Raw genomic sequence first — 23,289 nt, forward strand, 5'->3', positions numbered from 1 at the left:
TGTATTATTGCACTTTTTTTGCAATTTCACCGCACTTTGAATTTTTTTACTGCTTTCCAGGACAAGGTATGTTAAAACCAATGGTGTCGTTCAAAAGTACAACTCATCTCGCAAAAAACAAGCCCTCACATGGCCATATTGATGGAAAAATAAAAAAGTTATGGCTCTGGGAAGAAGGGTAGCAAAAACCGAAAACGCAAAACCAAAAAGTACCTCCGGTTATGAAGGGGTTAAACCCTGTGAGATTAACGAGCATTGTTGTAAATTAACTGTGGGTCTCATTGGCTGTTAACCTTCAAAGGATACCTGTATGTTTGATTTTTCCCTGAACTTTTCCACCAAGCAGCATCCGTCTCCCAGAAAGACTTCTTTTCATGCCCTTTTTATAGAAAACCATTCAATTTAATTTAGCAAAAAATTTAGTTTTATATCACAACATGTCATGTGCGTGTCCAAGTGGCTGCACCTTTAGGAACAGTTAATAGAATTTGCAGAAATCACGTCCAACAAGGAGTCATTGACAAGTGATTGACAGGGATACCGTTGTAAGCTGAAGGACACAGGACATCCTCCTAACTTCCCTGTGCATGCCTGAGGAGAAGACAACTTACGCACAACCACCAAACGTATGCCTCAGATGTATTCCTAGAATTTTTTATAGAACTATAGTTCTGGTATCAACATATTGTATGAAGAATTAATTCCTTAAACCTGAGGAACACAGTGGCTCCCATCATATGGGTGTTCACATGTTAGCTATTCCAAATACTATTGTGTACTAGTGGCCACTAAGGATGTTACATGAAAGCTATATTAAAAGTAGTTAACGCTAGGATGGAGGCCATATTAAACATTTACTACAGTAGTTGTATTGGAAGTAACTTGCAACCTACAAAGATTGTAGACCTCTACCATAACATACAAAACTTTACAAAGTTGTTGGTGTTTCCTGTAATTTTACACTTTAGTAGCTCAGATTTTTGTATAATAACAAAAGGCTTAAAATTGCTATATGTATGTCAAAATATGTCACAAACCTTTGGCATTAGCCTGCCCAATAGAAGTCTATTAAATTATGAAGAGTATATCTCAAGAATTGTTTTTTCATGTCTGCAGAGGGTCTTCAATCCTAAGTAACCATGGGACCAAATGCCCAACCCGCAGATCATGGTGAAAAATAATAAGTAGTCACCCACAGAACCCTTATGAAAATCTTCCCTTTTGCTTGCTGACATTTTCCACATTGTTATAAGTAATTTTCTACATTATAATAATATCATAATAATAAACTGACAATACAGTAACAAATTGGCAATAAAGATGTGCAACACCATTGATTATAGCAGGTATGTATATATATTTATTACAGATCTGTGACACAAGTGCATTTACTGATTTCAGATATATTTTCATAAATGTTACATACTACTATAGTAAAAATCAAAATAATTTATATCATTTCCATGATCTTTAAGTTTATCTTGATGGTTCAGCTCTGAAAAGTGTGTGCCAGAAAATAGAAAAAGTATTTTTGTATCTCTTTACACGTAAAAGGACATTCAGTAATATCTGTTTTTATAACATTACAATACATACAGGCTACACGGATTTCAATGTACTGATGAAGACTATTCAGTTAGATTTATGTAATGTGTTTACATTGACAGTGAACGACTCCATCTTTCTATTTCACATATTGGAAAACACTGAATGTGGCCTAGATAGATGAGACAAAAATGGATTCCAAATTCTATTAGTACACCATTTAAAACATTTGCTTAAATTTTGTGGGCTACAATAATTAAAAAACTACAATCACATAGACTGACAGAGTGTTGCAAACATGAACCTCTTGAGTATACATATCAAATAACTCATTATACATTTCATCATATAAGGGAAACACATTTCTGATACATTTCGGAAACATGTTGCAAATTAAATCAATGCATTTATTTACATTGAAGCTTTTTATATTGCTTTCAGAGGAAGCATAATCAAGAAAGGAACAGAAATTACATTAATTGTAAAATAAAATAAATGCACCCTCGATTTTATCTTATTTATTCTGGGCAATATGCACATTATACCCAGCATGCATTTGGGTCACATAGCAGCGCAGTGTTAAGCATGTCCTCGGATTAGCATGGATTGATAATTTGGTCATTCTGATTAATCCTCCTATACTCATGGATGGAAAATCCTTTTAAACTGCAGTTCTGTGTGTGCTGGAGACAGAAGGCTTCAAAAATAAAAACAGTGGTTGTTTGGATGATGTGAGATATTGCTAAGTAGTACCACATTATCCGATATTCATGCCTAAGTACAGCATCTTAACTTTTACAGTTTAGTAACATTTAATGAAAATGAGGTCAGTGATAAAGCATTATAAATTGACAACAAGCTTTCTGCATTAACCATTTTTTCCTCGAAAAAGTATGCGCTATATTATTAGCAAGTGTAATGATCGCAAGTGCTTGTTACTTGAGTTTGCCTAGGGTGCTCGGGTATGCCCTGAGAATCGCGTCTGCTTGTTTCGCGGCTGATACAGTCACAAAACATGCAGGGATTGCAGTACATGTCAGGCAATCACCGAATGCTAACAGCCATGAAAGACATGGAAGCAGGGACGCGAATATGTCACTCGAGCACTCGCGATACACGGTGCATACCCAAGCACCCTTGGCAAACTCGAATAACGAGCACTTGCGCTTATCACTAATTAATATCCTTCCTGTGTTTCGAAGAGTTAACAAGCTCGGTGAGCTAAATTTGTAAAGGGCACCCCAGTGTCCAGGCATTTCCCTTTATGTTGTTTTCAGGAAGAGATGGACATAATTAATGTTCAAAGCCTAGGACCATTAATGATGCACCAAGGAGCAGTTGGCCACCATTGATTATTACGGGGACTGTCTGGATTCCTTTGGGGGTCTGTTTTTAAAATAGAAGAAAGAAATGCAGCATGCAGACATTATATTTTTCATTATAAAAACTGACATATCCAACAGATCAATTTTGGACAATAAAGGGAACCTGTCACGTTGAAATGCAGTCCCATCTGCAGGCACCATGTGTTAGGCTGGTTTCACATTTGCATTTTTTTTTTGCGTTTTTGCGCAAAAAAAGGCATGCTTTTTCTCGTATACTTAACATTAAAAACGCATGCATTTTTTTGCATGCGTTTTGACGACGCATGCGTTTTTTTCTCTGCATGCGTTGTGTTGCAGAAATGCAACATGTAGTAATTTTTAGCGGCGTTTTTTTGCCGAAAAAAAATGCATGCGTTTTTTTGCGGCAAAAAAAGTATTGATGTCTATGTAAACGCATGCGTTTTTAAGCACATGCGTTAGCATGCGTTTTTATAGAAAAACAAAAATACACACTGATAAGCCACCCCCCAACCCTAACCCTAGGGATCCTAACCCTAACCCTAGGGGTTAGGGTTAGGATCCCTAGGGTTAGGATCCCTAGGGTTAGGGTTAGGATCCCTAGGGTTAGGGCTAGGGTTAGAGTTTGGGTTAGAGTTTGGGTTAGAGATTGGGTTAGGGTTTGTGTTAGGGTTAGAGTTTGGGTTAGGGTTTGTGTTAGGGTTAGAGTTTGGGTTAGGGTTTGTGTTAGGGTTAGAGTTTGGGTTAGGGTTTGTGTTAGAGTTTGGGTTAGGGTTAGAGTGTAGGTTAGCGTTTGGGTTAGAGTTTGGGTTAGGGTTTGTGTTAGGGTTTGGGTTAGAGTTTGGGTTAGGGTTAGTGTTAGAGTTTGGGTTAGAGTTTGGGTTAGGGCTTGTGTTAGGGTTAGGTTTTGTGTTAGGGTTAGGTTTTGTGTTAGGGTTAGAGTTTGGGTTAGAGTTTGGGTTAGGGTTTGTGTTAGGGTTAGAGTTTGGGTTAGGGTTAGAGTTTGGGTTAGGATCCCTAGGGTTACTAGGGATCCTAACCCTAACCCTAGGTATTTCTGTTTATAGTGGGTTTTCTAGTTGATTTTGATGATTGGCAGCTGTCACACCCTTCTCATCTTGCATTTCAAAAACGCAAACGCAGGAAAAACGCATGTAAACGCGTCAAAATGCCGCCTTTGTGTTAAAACATGCAAAAACGCATGCGCCTAAAAAACGCAGCGTTTAAACGCGTTTTTTCACTAAATGCGTTTGCGTTTAAAACGCTGCGTTTTTAAACGCAAATGTGAAACCAGCCTTAAACCGGTAGAAGAGGAGTAGATTGAGATATAGTTTGGAATGAAAAGATCCATCATAACCTTTGATTTCTTCCAATAATCCTCTGCTCTTTAGGGGATTTTTGGTCCAGTGGGCGGTCCTATCAGGGACTGTATATGTGGGCATACAGCGGTGGCTGTCAGTCACTGATGGGACCGCCCACTGGATTGAAAATTCCAGAAAGAACAGATGATTAAATGATTAAAATATGGGTGATACTGAATCTTTTCTCACAAGACTATATATTAATCTACTCGGCTCCCCTGGTTCTATAACATGGCACCTTCAGATTGGACTGCATTTTGATGACACGTTCCATTTAATTTAAATGCTTTGTCCCCAGAAAAGTGACAAACAAAATGTCTGAATGCAGGTATGAACATAGCCTTCTATTAGATTTGCGGTGTGGATTCACACACCGAAAATCCACAGCAAATCACAGCACAACAAGTGTGTATAAAGATTTGAAGTCATATCACTCCTGAAATGTATAGAATTCATCATATGCAGAAATATTCTATCATGTGTGAATTTATCGGAAGTGTCATCAGAAATCACTTAGCTGACATTTGTAAAATATCTATGGCCACTTTGTGTAATTGTTTACAACTCTGAAACCTTTTTTCATGGAAAAAGGACATTTAATGAAACTGTTTCTATGACAGGTTACTTCCTTTGTGAATTAATACTCTCACATGATAGAAAAAAATCTCAGTTTTTATTTCTTAGATGTGAAGAAAAAAAATTCTTGTAATCACGTCAATGTGCTATCCATTTTTTTTCTAAAGGCCATTGACTAGGGTTGGAACAACATGAATCTAAGAAGGACACATCTCCTTTTTATCTTTGTCAACAACCAGTCTGAAAAAAAAAAGGATATCTGAAAAGGCACATTGATTGTGATGGGTCACTGATCAATCCGCAAAATTAAAGGTTAGAAGCCGTAACACAAAAATCTGATGTTTTAAAGAGCCCTAAGAAACGTATTAAAAACACCTCCAATGAAGTGAAGGTGATGCATGTAGGTCATCAATTTTATGTTGTAATGACAGTTTGAACAACAAAAATGTGAAATTTATCGATAGCTAAGCAATTAGATATTCATTTCCACTTACTGTAATAAATGTCTCTCCCAAATTGTAACAATTTATTAACTAATATGTTGGGGTCTGCAAATGATAAACTAAAATATATGCATTTTTATATGTCGACTCACACACTCTTCCTGAAGCAAAACAATATATTTTCTGTTCTATATGTGATTGTGCTTCGTGACCCATTCTTAGCATTTCTCCCACAACTAATCAATTAGTTGTTATATAGAAGGTTACCAGAGCTGATTATCAAGATCAAGTTATTTTGTAATTGGAAGTTACTACAGTGGATAATTTGATCCCTTTATTCAATGCCAATAATATAATACAGAAAATCATACACAGTTTAGTACTATATTAAACATACAAAGTCAGGTGCCTATGTCTCACCGGAGCATTTCTCTACTAAAAACAGTACATAAAAGTCGTAGAAAATTGGCCAAGGGCTAAAAAAACAAATAAATAAAATGGATTGTAGGATCATTCTACTTTCTATCGGTGGCATGGAGGAACCTCCGGTGAAGTGTGATACGCTACAATATGTAACCATTATGCGCTGAGCTGGTGCTTTGACATGTCTATACATTTATTCTGTTGGACTGCATGTAGTACAAAGACCCTGTTTCTGGATAAAGAATGTGCTATTCAATATTGAAGGTAATACTAAAGTGGTGCAGACATCTGTGCTGCTCCTGTATTGCTCTAATATACAACGCATTGTCACTCATTCTTTTATCAACTTCAGAATCAAAAAAGGCCGATGTGAAAAGGCGTTTCTGGCACTGCATTTAACGGCACACTTATTGTCATTTCAGGAGCTCAGCTTAATTCTGTTTGCCTACTGAGATGAAAATACAAATTCAACACATATAAAACTGTTATCAAATGTTGCTTCTAGAAAGACAATGTGAATTTATTCATTAATATCCACTGTATAGTGAAAATGAAAATAAAAATGAATTGCATTACAAAATAGAGTGATGTGATAGTCACCCAAAACCCTGTACACTAATTAAATAAAAAATGTCCACGACATTCTTAAGTGCAAAAAAAGAAATTTAGCTACTAGTTGATGTGGCAAAATATTTAAACAATTTTACAGAAAATTATTCTATGACAGCAGAAGGAGGAGGATGACTACAGCAGTTAGGTCGTCTGAAATTCTTGAGTATAGATTGGAATACCCTGTGCTGTCTTCGCCTGTGCTTTTTACCTGAAGAATCAGAACAAATCGATTTTCGGTTTTGCTTTAATTTTTCCCTAATCATTTTCTCATGTTCTCTGATTTGTCTTTGTAAGTGGTTCTGTATAGCAATTCCTAAGGCCTCTGGGTCATTAGAAGCGCCATAAACTTCCCATGTCATGCCCTGTTCATCCCATACCACATCTTTCACACTTTTAGATGGCTGTTTTGCCTGGCTTTTAGCCTCTCCACTTGAACTTGGACTTGATTTCTTTCCAACTGACTTGGGAGGTTCAGAGGTAGGTAGGGTGACCAGAACTGGTTCCTTTTTCTCTTCCCTAGCTTTTCTTAGTCGAGGAGTGAGCTGTACTGCACTCTGATCTGTTGCCGGTCTGGTTTGCACACTTAGACTGCTTGATGTTTTGGCATGTTCTCCTTCATCTTGATCTTTCCTAACCAAAACCTCTAGTATTTCTTCTACATGACCGCCAGTGGCACCAATAGAACTGTTGACTTCAACTTCAATATTAAGTGGAGTGGGTCTTTCTTCTTTCTTTGGCTTTTTTATATCTGTGGTTATTATTGCCTGGGTCGAACCCTGTTCATTAGTGATTTTAAAATGAAAAGGTTTGCGATCAGAGCTTCCTTCCCCTGGAACATTAAGAGTGTCTGTCTGTTCATTGTCTTGCCGAATATTATGTAGTTGAATGTTTTCTGTTCCACTTAAATGATGGAGCCTAGCTTTGCTACCGAGATCATGAGCTGCCCTAAACTGAGGCTGCTCATTAAACTTGTCCTTTGTCATCTGGCAAGCTTTGGGTTGATTACTATTTTCTATGTTTATTTGGTAAACAGGTTTTACATTCATTAAAATTGGAGAGGCATTAGCCTTTTGCATCTGTGGCTTAGGGTGGTTTTCTCTAAGACACAACCCTTGTCCATCTAACTCACCTCTATATAAAACCTGTGAATTTCTTGCTAGCTCTGGTCTCTGAAAGGGGGACCGTATCATATCAGGTGGACTTTTTGTGTGCATCTGGAGAGGCTGAGAACCCATTGCATCAGGAGGCTGAAAACGTACTTTCTGAGCTAAATGGTTTTGAGACAATTGTGAATGTAACGCAAAACTGGCACGGTCCATCTGAGGATTTCCCGGGTTGCCCTGATATATTATACACACTTGTTCCTGCCTTTCTTTAAGCCCTGGCGAACTGGATTTCAGAAATGCAGAAAATATACTCGGACTAGTGGACACAGATTTATTTTCTACATTTGCTACAGCTTGTACTTCAGCATCTTGCTTCGACCAGCTCTCGAGCTGAGATGTCATTGTACCCATCTCCTTAAACTTGCAAACTAACTGTAAATCCTGAGTATTATGATTGCCATTTGTATTCACGTGTTCTTCAGTCCGACTAAACTGTAAATCCTGCACAGCTAGAGGATCATTGTCATGATCATTCATTTTTGCTTCATTTTCTACTGGATCGGAGATTAGACTTGCTTCTGTCTGCCTATTCTCAGTTACTGTTTCTTGGCTTGGGGAAGGAATGTGCCCATTTTTGTCACTATCTAATATTTCACTGTCCACATTTTTTGACATTTCAGACATCTGTGTGCTTGTATTACTACTTACTACTTGATTTTCACCTGTTTGAACCACAGTTACATCTTTTGGCAAGTGACTCTCTTCAGTTACTGGTTTCTCAGTTGGCATCGTCGAATGTTCAGGAATAGATGATACAATAGATGACTGTAACTGTATTGCGCTGTTAGTGGTGGCAGCATCTTGACTAGTTTCATTGATGGCTTGTGATTCTATACTTTTTGAATCCAAGGGTGGCAAGGTATCTGACTGTGTACAAGTCCTGAATGATGACAATGTTTTGTTGGTTTGCTGTTCTTCAAGTTCATATATATTTTCATTACCAGGACTTTCTACGGATACTTTGCAGTTTAGATCTGAAGTACAAATGCCTGCGATTTGTCCAACATTCCCATTGTTATTTGACATTGTCCGTTTAAGCTGTAGAGCATCCTCCTGGGATACAGAAGGGCATTCCTCCTCTTTTGCTGTAGGTGATGACTTGTTAGACCCTGAAGGATCTGGTACAGTCCCCATGGAATCTGAATTTCTTGGACAAAATCTTCAGGCAGAATTACTACGTTTTATAAGGCAACAGTTAACAGAGACGGATGGGGTCTGGAGTTTTCAAACCTGCATAAGAAAAAAAAAAGTTTAAATGTTTAAATCAGAAAATTCTGGAAAAAATATAATGTAAAATGAAAAAAATATATAAATGATATCAAGCTAAAATGCAAGTGAATCTACGGTTTTGCCCAGAGTTTTATGCACAGATCCAGTATATTAATGTAAGACATATACTTTTGTCTAATTTACTTTATTTGAAGCTAATTATCAATCCGTATGAAATATTAAAAGGGTTGTCTGAAGCCTAACATCGAACCTAATACTCAATATATTATCATTTAATTGTAAAAACTAAATTACTTTTGTGATATACACCAATTAATAATTTCATACATTTTCCCTTGTAATTTAACTTCCTTTGTCTGTTTATTTTCCTCTTTCCGAGGAAGTTTTGTTTCAATCTCCCAGCATGCAGTGGGATTTTCAAATGGAATTCAATCAGAGGGCCTGTTCTTCTGTCACTTGCCCCTGCTTATTCTTCTTATTTTTTTTTAAATGGCATAGCATCAGGAAGCTGGCACTGTAGTCACTCCCTAAAACTGCTATCACCACCCTGAAAGTATCTATCATTAGTGATGTCTGTTTAAGGGGCTGGATTAATCTCTCTTCTACTGTCAATTTTGACACATGCTCAATATTATCTGTCTGCACACCATGTTATTTCCCTTTTAATGTGCACTGCCAGTGTGCTCTCTCTACTGCTGTAAAGAAAAGTGATGAGCCGGTGAGGAAGAGAATATTGAGTTTTAGATTCACTCATTTAAGTGACCTTTGGGAAAGAAAAAATAACTATTTGAAAAACTGAAGCTACAATGTAAATAAAATAAGAATGAGGTACCATTCTATTATAATATGATATTGTAAACAAGGATTCCTATTTTTCTAAAAAATAATTGTTTTTTCTGTTCATAAAAAAATATTTATGCAGAAAAAAAAGATATTTGATATGACTATGTATAGACAGCACAGGAAAACTTCAGAAAAGAATACAGAGGACGCAGTGTATATGCACCTTTTTTCAAAAGATTCAAAATAATTAAAGATAAAAATCTTTTACCAACTGATGTCTTTGATCTTTTTTTGGTATTCTACTGTCAAGATTAATTTTCCATTCTTCTAGTTTTGTTACTGCTGAGACTTATACACTAAAGGTGGGCTCCAATGTGTTGACATGTTCTAAAACTTTTAAAAATATGGACGTTTAAAAAAATGTTCCTGTGCTGAGATAATCTAATAAATGTGCCCATTTAGTGTACTGTGCAATGTCTTTGTCTGACCGTGCAGGAACATAGGCTGATCATTCCACATCTCCTGGGCAGGGAAGGAGAAAAAGAGAACATACAGAGATTACAGCAGGGAATCACAGCTGCTGATTTCTGTAAGGAAAAACTTTTCCCTTCCTGCTTAAAAACATATTTTACCTAACAGAAAGAATCAGTCGCGATTGCTTGCTGTAATGATCACACGCAGCGATTGCACAGTACATAACAGATGTAAATTTATAAGATTATCTCAGCACAGGAGCATTTTTTTTCACACATGCAATTATAATGGAACCTATTTTTATTCCAAGATCTAATAATTAAAATGTACTTCATTCGTGGGACAACCCCTTTTAAGAAAATCCATTTTCATACAGTCTCTGGGACTTAACAAACATACATAATTTGGTAGGCCACAAAAAATTGGCAGTGGGATACCAAATAACTGTGCAAAGTCTTGGAAGGACACAAACTAAAAATAATGGGTCTAAAAAGATGTATAACCTAAAAGAACCCATTACTTAGAAGAGTAAATATAGAAAAATAAAGTACATTTGATATAAAACACAGCAGCGAGCCATCTGGGATTGTATGGATTGATGAGTTAAAAGCTGAGAATGGAAGTGGAAGTAACAGAACCCAACCAAAGCATTTTTTACCTACAATCTTAGAATGTCTCTTACATTTGCACATTACTATAGTTTGAGAGAGAGTAAGTTGCTTGCTTATCTTGTAAGATCAACCCATCCCCCCAGAACTTTATAAATCTTCATCTTTAATACAATCCGGCTTAGGTAGTTTCTGACTTTCTGCATTTTACCAGCTAAAAGCAGACAGTAAAATGTTTAAGCATATTAATCTCAAGCACACTATGTACAGAGCAGCTGTCAGGCAGGAGGATTGGAAGGGCGGTGGAGCAAGCATCTGATGCTACATTTGTATATAGGAATGGAAGTGCTTTTCTACCTACTCATACATACGGTAGGTGCATAAACACACAGTAATACACATAAGTGTGCATTTATACAAGCATTAGGACACAACTCTTAAATATGTAATTTAGTTTTCTCATTCAGTCTCATTGCCATAAGTATTTAAAATCAAGCAGGTAACAATGTAGTCTACTTTTACAAACATTTGTGAGACAATGAGCTCTTCCTAATGCTTCAGCATACCAAGACATTTTCAACAATTGCTTCCATCTTTGTGGGCACAGTTTGAAGAAGGCCCTTTTCTGTCCCAGCATGACTGGGTCTCAGTGCATAAAGCAAGGTCCATAAAAGCCAAGGTGGGGAGAGTTTGGTGCAGAAGAACTTAAAGGAGTTGTCCACTACTAGGACAATCTCTTCTCAATCTGAATGTTTGATGCTGATCAAATAAAAACATTTACACGCACCTCCCTTAACCCCTTCGTGACATGCGCTGTACTAGTACTGCGCTGCCGGCACTGCATTTGTGCCAGCAGCAGTACTAGTACGGCGCACCGACCACCGCGGTCTCGCGCTGAGCGCCGCGGTGATCGGGTGCGGGTGTTTTAGCTGTATATGACAGCTGACACCCCGCAGCAATGCCCACGATCAGCGGTAGCACCGATCGCGAGCATTTAACCCCTCTGATGCCGCTGTCAGTAGTGACAGCGGCATAGAGGGGGATCGCGCAGGGACGGGGGCTCCCTGCGCTCTCCCACCGGAGAAACGCGATGAGATCGCGTTGCTCCGGTGACCCGGAAGGAGTCCCCGGATCCAAGATGGCCGCGGGACTCCTTCCGGGTCATGAAATGACCTGGCTAGCCAGCGCCTGCTGAGAGTTGCTGAGAGCAGGCGCTGGAAAGCCTCCTGATCTGATCTAATACATTGATGTCCCACCCTGGGACAATGGTAAAAAGTAAAAAAAAAAAAAATATAGAATGTATAAAAAAAAATTAAAAAAATCCCTAAATAAAGAAAAAAAAACATTTCCCAGTAAATCCATTTATTTATGTAAATTAAAAAAAACAATAAAAGTACACATATTTGGTATTGCCGCGTCCGTAACGACCCGCTCTATAAAACTATCCCACTAGTTAACCCCTTCAGTGAACACCGCAAAAAAAAAAAACAAGACAAAAAACATTGCTTTATTATCATACAGGCGAACAAAAAGTGGAATAACACGCGATCAAAACGACGGATATATATAACCATGGTACCGCTGAAAACGTCATCTTGTCCCGCAAAAAAAAAGCCGCCATACAGCATCATCAGCAGAAAAATAAAAAAGTTATAGCTCTCAGAATAAAGCGATGCAAAAACAATTATTTTTTTATATAAAATAGTTTTTATTGTGTAAAAGCGCCAAAACATAAAAAAAGATATAAATGAGGTATCGCTGTAATCGTACTGACCTGAAAAATAAAGCAGCTTTATCAATTTTACCACACGTGGAACAGTATAAACGCCTCCCTTAAAAGAATTTCAGGAATTGCTGGTTTTTGTTCATTCTGCCTCACAAAAATCGGAATAAAAAGTGATCAAAAAATGTCATCTGCCCGAAAATGGTACCAATAAAAACGTCAACTCATCCCGCAAAAAACAAGATCTCACATGACTCTGTGGACCAAAATATGGATAAATTATAGCTCTCAAAATGTGGTGATGCAAAAACTATTTTTTGCAATAAAAAGCGTCTTTTAGTGTGTGACAGCTGCCAACCCTAAAAATCCGCCAAAAAACGCTATAAAAGTAAATCAAACCCCCCTTCATCACCCGCTTAGTTAGGGAAAAATAATAAAATGTAAAAAAATGTATTTATTTTTATTTTCCCATTAGGGTTAGGGCTAGGGTTAGGTGTTATGACCTGGTGGTTAGGAGCACCCGGAACGACCTGATAGTTAAACTCACGCAGGACAAGCTCTGGGATGTGGGAGCTCTGCTGACCGCAGGCCCTAATCCTATCACAACAACTAGAAATAGCTGTGGAGCGTTCCTGACTCTCCCTAGACGCCTCTTCACAGCCTAAGAGTTAGCTAGCCCTAGAGATAGAAAATAAAGCCTACCTTGCCTCAGAGAAATTCCCCAAAGGAAAAGGCAGCCCCCCCACATATATTGACTGTGAGTAAAGATGAAAGTCACAAACGCAGAAATGAAACAGGTTTCAGCAAAGGGAGGCCAGACTTACTAAACAGACAGAGGATAGGAAAGGTAACTTTGCGGTCAGCAAGAAAAACTACAAAAGACCACGCAGAGTGTGCAAAAAGACCTCCGCACCGACTCACGGTGCGGAGGTGCCACTCTGCATCCCAGAGCTTCCAGCTAGCAAGACAAAATCATGATAACCAGCTGGACAAGGAAACAATGAACAAATAATAACTATCAGGAACTTAGCTTCTGCTGGAGAAGACAGGTCACCAGAAAGATCCAAGAGCGAACTGAACCAATGCAGGAACATTGACAGCTGGCATGGAGAAACAATCTGAGTGGAGTTAAATAGAGCAGCCAACGAAAGGATAAACCACGTCACCTGTGTAAGGAACCTCAGAAGCAGCAGCTTCACTCACAGCCACCAGAGGGAGCCCATAGACAGAACTCGCCGAAGTACCATTCACGACCACAGGAGGGAGTTCGACAACAGAATTCACAACAGTTAGGGTTGGGATTGGGGCTAGGGTTAGGGTTGGGGTTACCATTGGGATTAGGGTTAGGGGTGTGTTTGGATTAGGGATTCAGTTAGAATTGGGGAGTTTCCACTGTTTCGGCACATCAGGGGCTCTCCAAACGCGACATGGCGTCCGATCTCAATTCCAGCCAATTCTGCTTTGAAAAACTAAAACACTGCTCCTTCCCATCCGAGTTCTCCTGTGCGCCCAAACAGTGGTTCCCCCCAACATTTGGGGTATCAGCGTTCTCAGGACAAGTTGGAAAACAACTTTTGGGGTCCAATTTGTCCTGTTAACCTTGGGAAAAAAAAACCTGGGGGCTAAAATATCATTTTCATGAAAAAAAAAAAAAATATTTTTTATTTTCACGGCTCTGCGTTATGAACTGTAGTGAAACACTTGTTGGTTCAAAGTTCTCACAACACATCTAGATAAGTTCCTTGGGGGGTCTAGTTTCCAATATGGGGTCACTTGTGGGGGGGTTTCTACTGTTTAGGTACATCAGGGGCTCTGCAAATGCAACATGATGCCTGCAGACCAATCCATCTAAGTCTGCATTTCAAACGGCGCTCCTTCCCTTCCGAGCTCTGCCATGCACTCAAACGGTGGTTCCCCCCACATATGTGGTATCAGCGTACTCAGGACAAATTGGACAATAACTTTTGTGGTACAATTTCTCCTATTACCCTTGGTGAAATGAAACAAATTGGACCTGAAGTAAAGATTTTGTGAAAAAAAAGTTAAATGTTCAATTTTTTTTAAACATTCAAAAAATTCCTGTGAAGCACCTGAAGGGTTAATAAACTTTTTGAATGTGGTTTTGAGTACCTTGAGGGGTGCAGTTTTTAGAATGGTGTCACTTTTAGGCATTTTCTGTCATATAGACCCCTCAAAGTCACTTCAAGTGTGAGGTGGTCCGTAAAAAAAATGGTTTTGCAAATTTTGTTGCAAAAATGAGAAATCGCTGGTCAACTTTTAACCCTTATAACTCCCTAACAAAAAAAATTATGTTTCCAAAATTGTGCTGATGTAAATCAGACATGTGGGAAATGTTGTTTATTAACTATATTGTGTGATATAACTCTCTAATTTAAGGGCATAAAAACTAAAAGTTTGAAAATTGCTAAATTTTCATAATTTCCGACAAATTTTTGTTTTTTTCACAAATAATTGCAAGTCATATCGAAGAAGTTTTACCACTTTCATGAAGTACAATATGTCACAAGAAAACAATGTCAGAATCACCAGGATCCGTTGAAGTGTTTCAGAGTTATGACCTCATAAAGTGACAGTGGTCAGAATTGTAAAAATTGGCCCTGTCACTTAGGTGAAAACAGGCTTTGGGGTGAAGAGGTTAATGGCACCATTTCAATGGTGTCGGCACTCGCCTTTCCAAGGTTCTTATGTTGTAGTTATGACATGTGAGCCCTGCTCCCAATCATCGTCAGCTTCGCTATACCTGCCTTCTGGACGTATTGAAGATCAACTGACTTCCTCTTGATTTTCGATTTGTATGAAGGCAGGGACGTCAGTGCTGATTGGACGCTGGGCTCACATGTCAACAACTGCACGAGAGCCCTGGCACCGTTGGATTGGCACCGACACTGGAGTGGAGTATAAGTGTTTTTATTTTTATCAGCGCCAGACATTCAGATTGAGACGGTGTTGTCCTAGTAGTTTGTGAGGTGAATATGCTGCTGACCGTCCCCTACCATTAACCATTTGCATGTTGTTGGCAGCTGCTGTTCTATTTTATTGGTAATATACAATTGACAATATTATTGCCTGCAGTATTAATTAATGACCAAAGGAGACCACTATTTTTACCTGCAACTGCTTGATGACTCTGGCTTAAACTGGTTTGTGCAGGATTAACCCCTTAAGGACCAGGGTATTTCCATTTTGCATTTCCATTTTTTGCTCCCCTTCTTCACACAGGCATACATTTTTTATTTTTCCATCAATATGGCCAAATTAGGGCATGTTTTTCGGCGGGACCAGTTGTACTTTTGAATAGCACCATTGATTTTACCATATCGTGTACTGGAAAATGGGAAAAAAAATTCCAAATGCGGTGAAATTGCAAAAAAAGTGCAATTCTACAATTGTTTTTTAGATTTTTTTTTACCATGTTACCATGTTCACTAAATGCTAAAACTGACCTGACATTATGATTCTCCAGGTCATTATGAGTTCACAGACACCAAACATGTCTAGGTTCTTTTTTACTTAAGTGCTGAAAAAAGATTCCAAAACTTTGTAAAAAAAAAAATGTTGCCAAGAGCTGCCTGAAACAAACTTCTGCAAAGACGTATCATCCAATTAGATGAATGATGGCTAGTGATTCACTTTGTACGGCAGGTGAATTTGCATGTCTCATACCAAGCCTAAGGCATCAAACAGTGTCTATATAAACCATCACAAGGCGATTTACTACATTGTGCTATGAGCCAGATATCCAGCTGCAGATGTTTCATGGGCAGCACGGTGGCTCAGTGGTTAGCACTGCAGCGCTGGAGTCCTGGGTTCAAATCCCACCAAGGACATCTGCAAGGAGTTGGTATGTTCTCGCCGTGTTTGGGTGGGTTTCCTCCGGGTACTCCAGTTTCCTCCCACATTCCAAAGACATACTGATACGGAATTTAGATTGTGAGCCCCATCAGGGACAGCGATAATAATGTATGCAAACTGTAAAGCGCTGCGGAATATGTTAGCACTATATAAAAATAAAGATTATTATTATTGACCTCATGTCATTACTCTCCAAGGCTATCATGGTGCAGAGCAAAGGAGCAATGGAGGCGGAGTGGAGGTTTATGCTCTTCTGCGATGAGTCCCTCATTTGTCTTGGGCACAGTGATAGCCAGAGATTGGACTGAAGACCATGTGGGCAACACAATGAGGAGACAATGCAATATTAAAATGCCCTGAGCTGTTTTTTAACCTCTTTATGACCTTAGACGTATCAATACATCCACGTTGCCTAGTACTTAACGACATTGGATGTATGGATACGTCTTGGTAATTTTGCAAGGTGCACATTTGTAAGATTATACCAATACAAGAACAATTTTTTTTTAACACTCCCCGCACTTTAGCCCCTTAAATGCTGCGATCACACAGTAAAAAAAAAAAAAAGAGAGGCAAAAAACAATACTTTATCATCATACCGCCGAACAAAAAGTGGAATAAAACACGATCAAGACAAGTGTAAATAAAAATGGTATTGCTGAAAACCTCATGTTATCCCACAAAAAACAGCTACTATACAGCTCCATCAGCCAAAAAATAAAAAAGTTATAGATCTCAGAATAAAGCAATGTAAAAATACTTTTTCAATAAAATAGGTTTATTGTCTAAAAGTGCTAAAACATAAAAAAAAAACGGATAACTGTGGTATCAATGTAATCGTACTGACCTGAAGAAAACAGCTGAATTATTAATTTTACCATCCGTAGAACGGCATAAAAAATCCCCCAACAAACAATTCCTGAATTGTTGGTTTTTGTTTATCCTGCTTCCCAAAAATTGGAATAGAAAGCGATCCAAAAACGTCATGAGTCCAAAAATGGTACCAATAAAACATCAACTCATTCCGCAAAACAGAAGTCATCACATGACTTTGTTGGCCCAAATATGGAAAAATTATAGCTCTCAAAATATGGTGATCTAAAAAAATAGTTTTTGAAAAAAAAGTGTTTTTTTAGTGTGTGACAACAGTTAAACAGAAAAAAAAATATAAATCTGGTATTGCTGTAATTACACAGACCAGAAGAATAAATCTGTCTAATCACTTATAAAGCATGATGAATGGTGTAAAAAATAAAAACAATTCTTCACCTGCTGTTGATTTGTTCATTCTGCCTAAAAAGATTGCTCAGTGCATATAATAATAAATAATAATAATATTTATATAGCGCCAACATATTTCGCAGTGCTTTACAGTTTAACAGTTTCAAACACAACAGTCATAAGTAACAACATTAACAATACAATAATTAAAGCAACATAAGACGACCCTGCTCGTGAGAGCTTACAATCTACAATGAGGTGGGGAAATACAAAGTACAGGTGTGTATTTACAATGATTTATTTACAATGATGGTCCAGCCATCTTCAGGGAGTGGGGGATAGATGGAAGTAGTGAATTGGGCTACACACAAACATAAAATGACTTTGATTAGGGAATGTGATAGGCCGCTCTGAGCAAATGTGTTTTGAGAAGCACCTAAAACTATGTCAATTGTGGATGGTCCTAATATCTTGGGGTAGAGCATTCCAGAGGATTGGCGCAGCACGGGAGATGTCTTGGAGTCGGGAGTGGGAGGTACGGATTAGTGCAGAGGTTAGTCGAAAATCAATTGCAGAGCGCAGAGGTCAGTTAGTCCAATAGACAAAAATGAGGGAGTAGATGTAAGTGGGTGCTGCACTGTGAAGAGCTTTTTGGGTGAGAACAAGTACTTTGAATTGGATTCTATAATGAATGGGCAGCCAGTGTAATGACTGGTGGAGAGCGGATGCGTTCGAGTAATGATTAGCTAGATAGACAACCCTGGCTGCTGCATTGAGGATATTTATCATGCGCTCTACGCTGAGCTCATAAACTGGGCTTTCTGTGTAAATCTCTGAAATACGTGATTCAGATGGAACCACCAGAGGAAGGTTCCCCATAAGGAGGCAGATGGAGACACTGTCTGACCTGTGAACCGGCAGTGTCCATCTTTTTATTAGGAGTGCATAACACTGCAGTCAGCCACAGTTTTGTGCACCTCTGAAAAAAAAGACACTGCTGAACAGAGGTCAAACAGAGTCCAGAGTAACTCTGCTGCCTCATTATAGTGAATGGATCCCCCCTCATTATACATTACTCAGAGATTTAACTGGAAATCCTGATGTAAGTGCTTAGCATAGAGCACGGGATAAATGTGATCCCAAATGTTATGTAAAATGTTTGAAATAAAAGCTTCAACTCAATCCACAAATCAAAAACAAATTCCCACTCTGATTTATCCTCTGTTAATGGAAATATATGTGGCTTCCACGTTACTGGTAGCACAAATGCTCTGGAAAAGATCCCCAAAAGAAATGCAGCAAATTCTGTGCTCTCAAATGAAATGCCCCCCTCCTTTCTGAACCCCAGTGTGCCTAAAACGCAGTTAGTGTCCCCATGTTTGGCATTTCTGTAGTGATGAGAGCCCGCCTAATTTACGGTGCATGAGCTGGGCACAATATACGGGCACTACAATGGCAGTTTGCAATTTTCACTCGGCAGCATCTATTGCTGCTTGTTTCTGGAAAACACCCGTGGAGTCAAAATCGTCACTACACCTGTAAATTCCCAATGGGGTATAATTTCCAAAATGAGGTCACTTGAGGGAGGATTCTGCTCTTCTAGCAATTAGGGACTCCGCATATGGAGTCCGCAAACTATTATAGAAAATTCTGCGCACCAGGATGCCTCCTGTATAATAGTACTGCTCAGCCATATGGCGAGACTCAGGAGGGACAGAGCACTATTTGCTATTAACACTCCATCCCTCCTGAGTCTCACCGTATGGCTTTTAAACATCTTTTTATTAAATTTTGTGCATGTAGACATCAACACCATAGATCAGCATAGAAAAAAAAAAGGAACAGTAGCACTTATAAAGATGTTGAGCAAAGGCAAAAGAGAGAGGAAAGGTAGAGGGAAAAAAATGAAAAGAAAAAGTAACCGTAATTATGTTGCCTACAGTCAAAACTAGACCTCAAAAGCTAGTTCTCACTGCTTCCAGTCAGCTGCAGCCAGCACTGAAATCCAAAAGTCTCAAAGAACAAGAAAAAGAAAAGGTCCCAATCTGTCTCGTTGTTTCCAGCAGCACAGCAACATTGTTCAATGGTGTTGTAGCCCGTGGGACGAAATTGTGTATATGAGCATGTGTGCGTACACCTCTCTCGCTCTATATATATATAGTACTTGCAACAATGGAAAAAAAAGGTAAAACAAGAGAAGAAAGAAAGTAGAAAAGTAGACTGCCAGAAAGGAGAAGGGAAGATCTAATTTTAGAATGCAAATGGAATTGGGGAGGGAGGGGGAATTTAGGTAAGTGTCCGACTTCAGAGAGTCTCGCCGTATGGGTAAACAGTACTGTACAGCCACATATGGGGTATTTCAACATACAGCAGAAATTGTGGAACAAATATTTGGGCCATTTTTACCCATTTCTTTGTGTGAAAATGTAAGATCTGGTACTAAAACAAAATTTTGGTGGTAAAAATGTAATTATTTTGTTCTTCATTGTCCAATGGTATAAAATAATGTGACCCACCTGTGGTGTCAATATAATCACTGGTGAATTAATTTATGAGGTGTAGTTTGTAAAATGGGGTCTCTTATAGAGGGTTCTGCTGTTCTGGCACCTCAAGGACTCAAGTGCCAATATGACATGGCACACTCAAATTAGTCCAGCAAATTGTGAACTCCAATATGGCGCTTCTTCCCTTCTGAGCTTTGCACTGTAACTCAAAAGTAGTTTTTGACAATATGTTATTGGCATACTTGGGAGAAATTGCACAACAATATTTTCCTTGTGAAAATAAAAAAATTGGGGCTAAAATAACCTTTTTGTGGGAAAAATGTGATTTTTTTTATTTCCACAGCTCTACGTTACAAACTTCTGTGAAGCAGCTGAAAGTTCAAAGTGCTCACCACATATCTAGATACATTCCTTCAGGGGTCTGTCTTCCCAAATGTTGTCACTTGTGTTTTTTTTTTTACTGTTTAGGCACATCAGGGGCTCTCCAACCGAGACATGAAAATGACAGACCATTCCATTAAAGTCTGAGTTTCAAAACGTAATTTCTTCTTTTCTGAGCCCTGCCGTGAGCCCAAACAGTAGTTTACCCCCACATATGGGGCATCGGCATATTCAGGAGAAATATGCACAACTAATTGTATGCTGCAATTTCTCCTGTTACCCTTGTGAAAATGAAACATTTTTGGCTAAAAATTTGTGGGGAAAATATGATTTTTTTTATTTTCACGGCTCAATATCGTAAGCTTCTGTGAAGCACCTGGGGGTTCAAGGTGCTCACCACAGATCTAGATAAGTTCACTCAGGGGTCTAGTTTCCAAAATCTTATCACTCATGGGCGGTTTTCACTGTTTAAGCACATCAAAGGCTCTCCAAATGCAACATGGCGTCCACTAATTATTGCAGCAAATTTTACATTCAAAAAGCTCTGCCGTGTGCCCAAACAGTTTTCCCACACGTATGGGGTATCGATAAGCTCAGGAGAAATTGCACAACAAATTTTGCTCTCCATTTTTTCCTGTTACCCTTGTAAAAATAAAAAAAAATGTGTTTAAAATTAAATTTGCAACAAAAAGTTAAACGTCATTTTTTTCCCACATTCCAAAAATTCCTATGAAGTACCTGAAGGGTTAAATACACTTCTTGAATGAGGGGTGCAGTTTTTAGAATAGTGTCACTTTTGGGTATTTTCTGTCCCATAGGCTCCTCAAATTCACTTCACATGTGATGTGGTCCTTAAAAAAATGGTTTTGTAAATTTTGTTGGAAAAATGAGAAATTGTTGGCCAACGTTTAACCCTTATAAATTCCTAATTAAAAATGTAGGTTTTAAAAATTGACCTGATGTAAAGTCGACATGTGAGAAATGTTATTTATTAACTATTTTGTGTGATATAACTCTCTGATTTAAGGACATAAAAAATAAAAGTTTGAAAATCGCAACATTTTTGCCAAATGTCCAATTTTTCACAAATAAACACGTCACATTGAGGACATTTTACCACTATCACAAAGTACAATTTGACACACAACAGTCTCAGAATCAGTGGGATCTGTTGAAGAGTTCCAGAGTTATTACCTCATAAAGTGACACTGGTCAGAATTGTACAAATTGGCCTTGTCATTAATGTGCAAAAAGCCTTGGGGGTTAAAATGACAAAGCCAGGCCGCATGTTGCTCCTGCTGCGGTGAGCAGCCTGCATGTCAGCATCTCTGGCTTTGTCTCCCATCGAACACATCTGGGACATCATTGGTCAACAATCTTGATGATTCATGTTCCCAAGTGCATTCATCGTAGCAGAACACTCCTCAGATGACCATTAATGAAAGTAGCTAATGTATGTAAGTGCGTATTTCTGCGCTTGGCGCTCATACTCAATACTGAATAAATTGAGATGTTTTAAAAATGTTGCTGCTTTTTCATCAATTTGCATATCACTAACATGTCTATCGATCTTATGCTTTTCTTAATGCCACACCTTATTTTTTTGGTGTTGCAATTTCCATCTTGAGGTGTGTAGTGGTGTGTAGAAGTGTTAGTTTTTATCAATTAAAAAAATACTAAGTGAATTAACAAAAGAAAAATGTAAAATGAAATTAATATTTGGTGTGACTAACCTTTATCTTAAAACAAAATAATTTCTTCTAAGTACACTTGCTCAAAGTCCAGGATAATGTAGGATTATGAATAACCAACTATACCAAACAGGTAATAATGATCATTTTTTCATATGTTGCTGAAATATAGTCATTAAATTAAACAGAAACAGATGTGATAGAGGCATAAAACTGGGTGGGGAACAGCCACACATTGCTACAAAGTTGAGGTTGTGGACGACAGTTTCATGTCCGAGATCATACACCATGACAAGACTGATCACAGCAATAAGACCCAAGCTAGCTATCGTGAATAAGCAAAGTCTTTCCCATACAAAGGTTTCAAGATGTTGTTATTTAACCCCTATCTGACCTCGGACGGGATGGTACGTCCGAGGTCAGATCCCCTGCATTGATGCAGGGCTCCGTGGTGAGCCCGCACCAAAGCCGGGACATGTCAGCTGTTTTGAACAGCTGACATGTGCCCGTAATAGGCGCGGGCAGAATCGCGATCTGCCCGCACCTATTAACTAGTTAAATGCCGCTGTCAAACGCAGACAGCGGCATTTAACTACTGCATCCGGCCGGGCGGCCGGAATTGATGTCATCGCCGACCCCCGTCACATGATCGGGGGTCAGATCGCTGCTATGTAGCAGAGGCGATCGAGTTGTGCCTGCTTCTAGCCTCCCATGGAGGCTATTGAAGCATGGCAAAAGTGAAAAAAAAAGTTGAAAAAAATGTTAAAAAAATAAAAAAAATATAAAAGTTTAAATCACCCCCCTTTCGTCCCAATCAAAATAAATCCATTAAAAAAAATCAAATCTACACATATTTGGTATCGCCGCGCTCAGAATCGCCCGATCTATCAATTAAAAAAAAGCATTAACCTGATCGCTAAACAGCGTAGCGGGAAAAAAATTCGAAATGCCATAATTACGTTTTTTTGGTCGCCGCGACATTGCATTAAAATGCAATAACAGGCGATCAAAAGAACGTATCTGCACCGAAATGCTATCATTAAAAACGTCATCTCGGCACGCAAAAAATAAGCCCTCAACCGACCCCAGATCACGAAAAATGGAGACGCTACGAGTATCAGAAAATGGCGCAATTTTTTTTTTTTTTTTAGCAAAGTTTGGAATTTTTTTTCACCACTTAGATAAAAAATAACCTACTCATGTTAGGTGTCTATGAACTCGTACTGACCTGGAGAATCATAATGGCAGGTCAATTTTAGCATTTAGTGAACTTAGCAAAATAGCCAAACAAAAAACAAGTGTGGGACTGCACTTTTTTTGCAATTTCACCGC

General features: G+C 38.6%; 1 protein-coding gene across 1 annotated transcript in view; it reads right to left on the reverse strand.

Moving 5' to 3' along the window:
* Positions 1-1,339: 1,339 nt before the first annotated feature.
* The window catches only part of GPRIN3 (GPRIN family member 3), a 222,385-nt gene continuing 200,435 nt past the window's right edge, over positions 1,340-23,289 (reverse strand). The window contains exon 2 of the mRNA XM_069743560.1: positions 1,340-8,699. Coding sequence (XP_069599661.1) covers positions 6,405-8,603 — 2,199 coding nt within the window. The 5' untranslated portion in view covers positions 8,604-8,699 and the 3' untranslated portion in view covers positions 1,340-6,404. The remainder of the gene's footprint in view (positions 8,700-23,289) is intronic.

This window comes from Ranitomeya imitator, chromosome 1 (assembly GCF_032444005.1).
Source record: "Ranitomeya imitator isolate aRanImi1 chromosome 1, aRanImi1.pri, whole genome shotgun sequence".
In the NCBI taxonomy this organism is placed as follows: domain Eukaryota; kingdom Metazoa; phylum Chordata; class Amphibia; order Anura; family Dendrobatidae; genus Ranitomeya; species Ranitomeya imitator.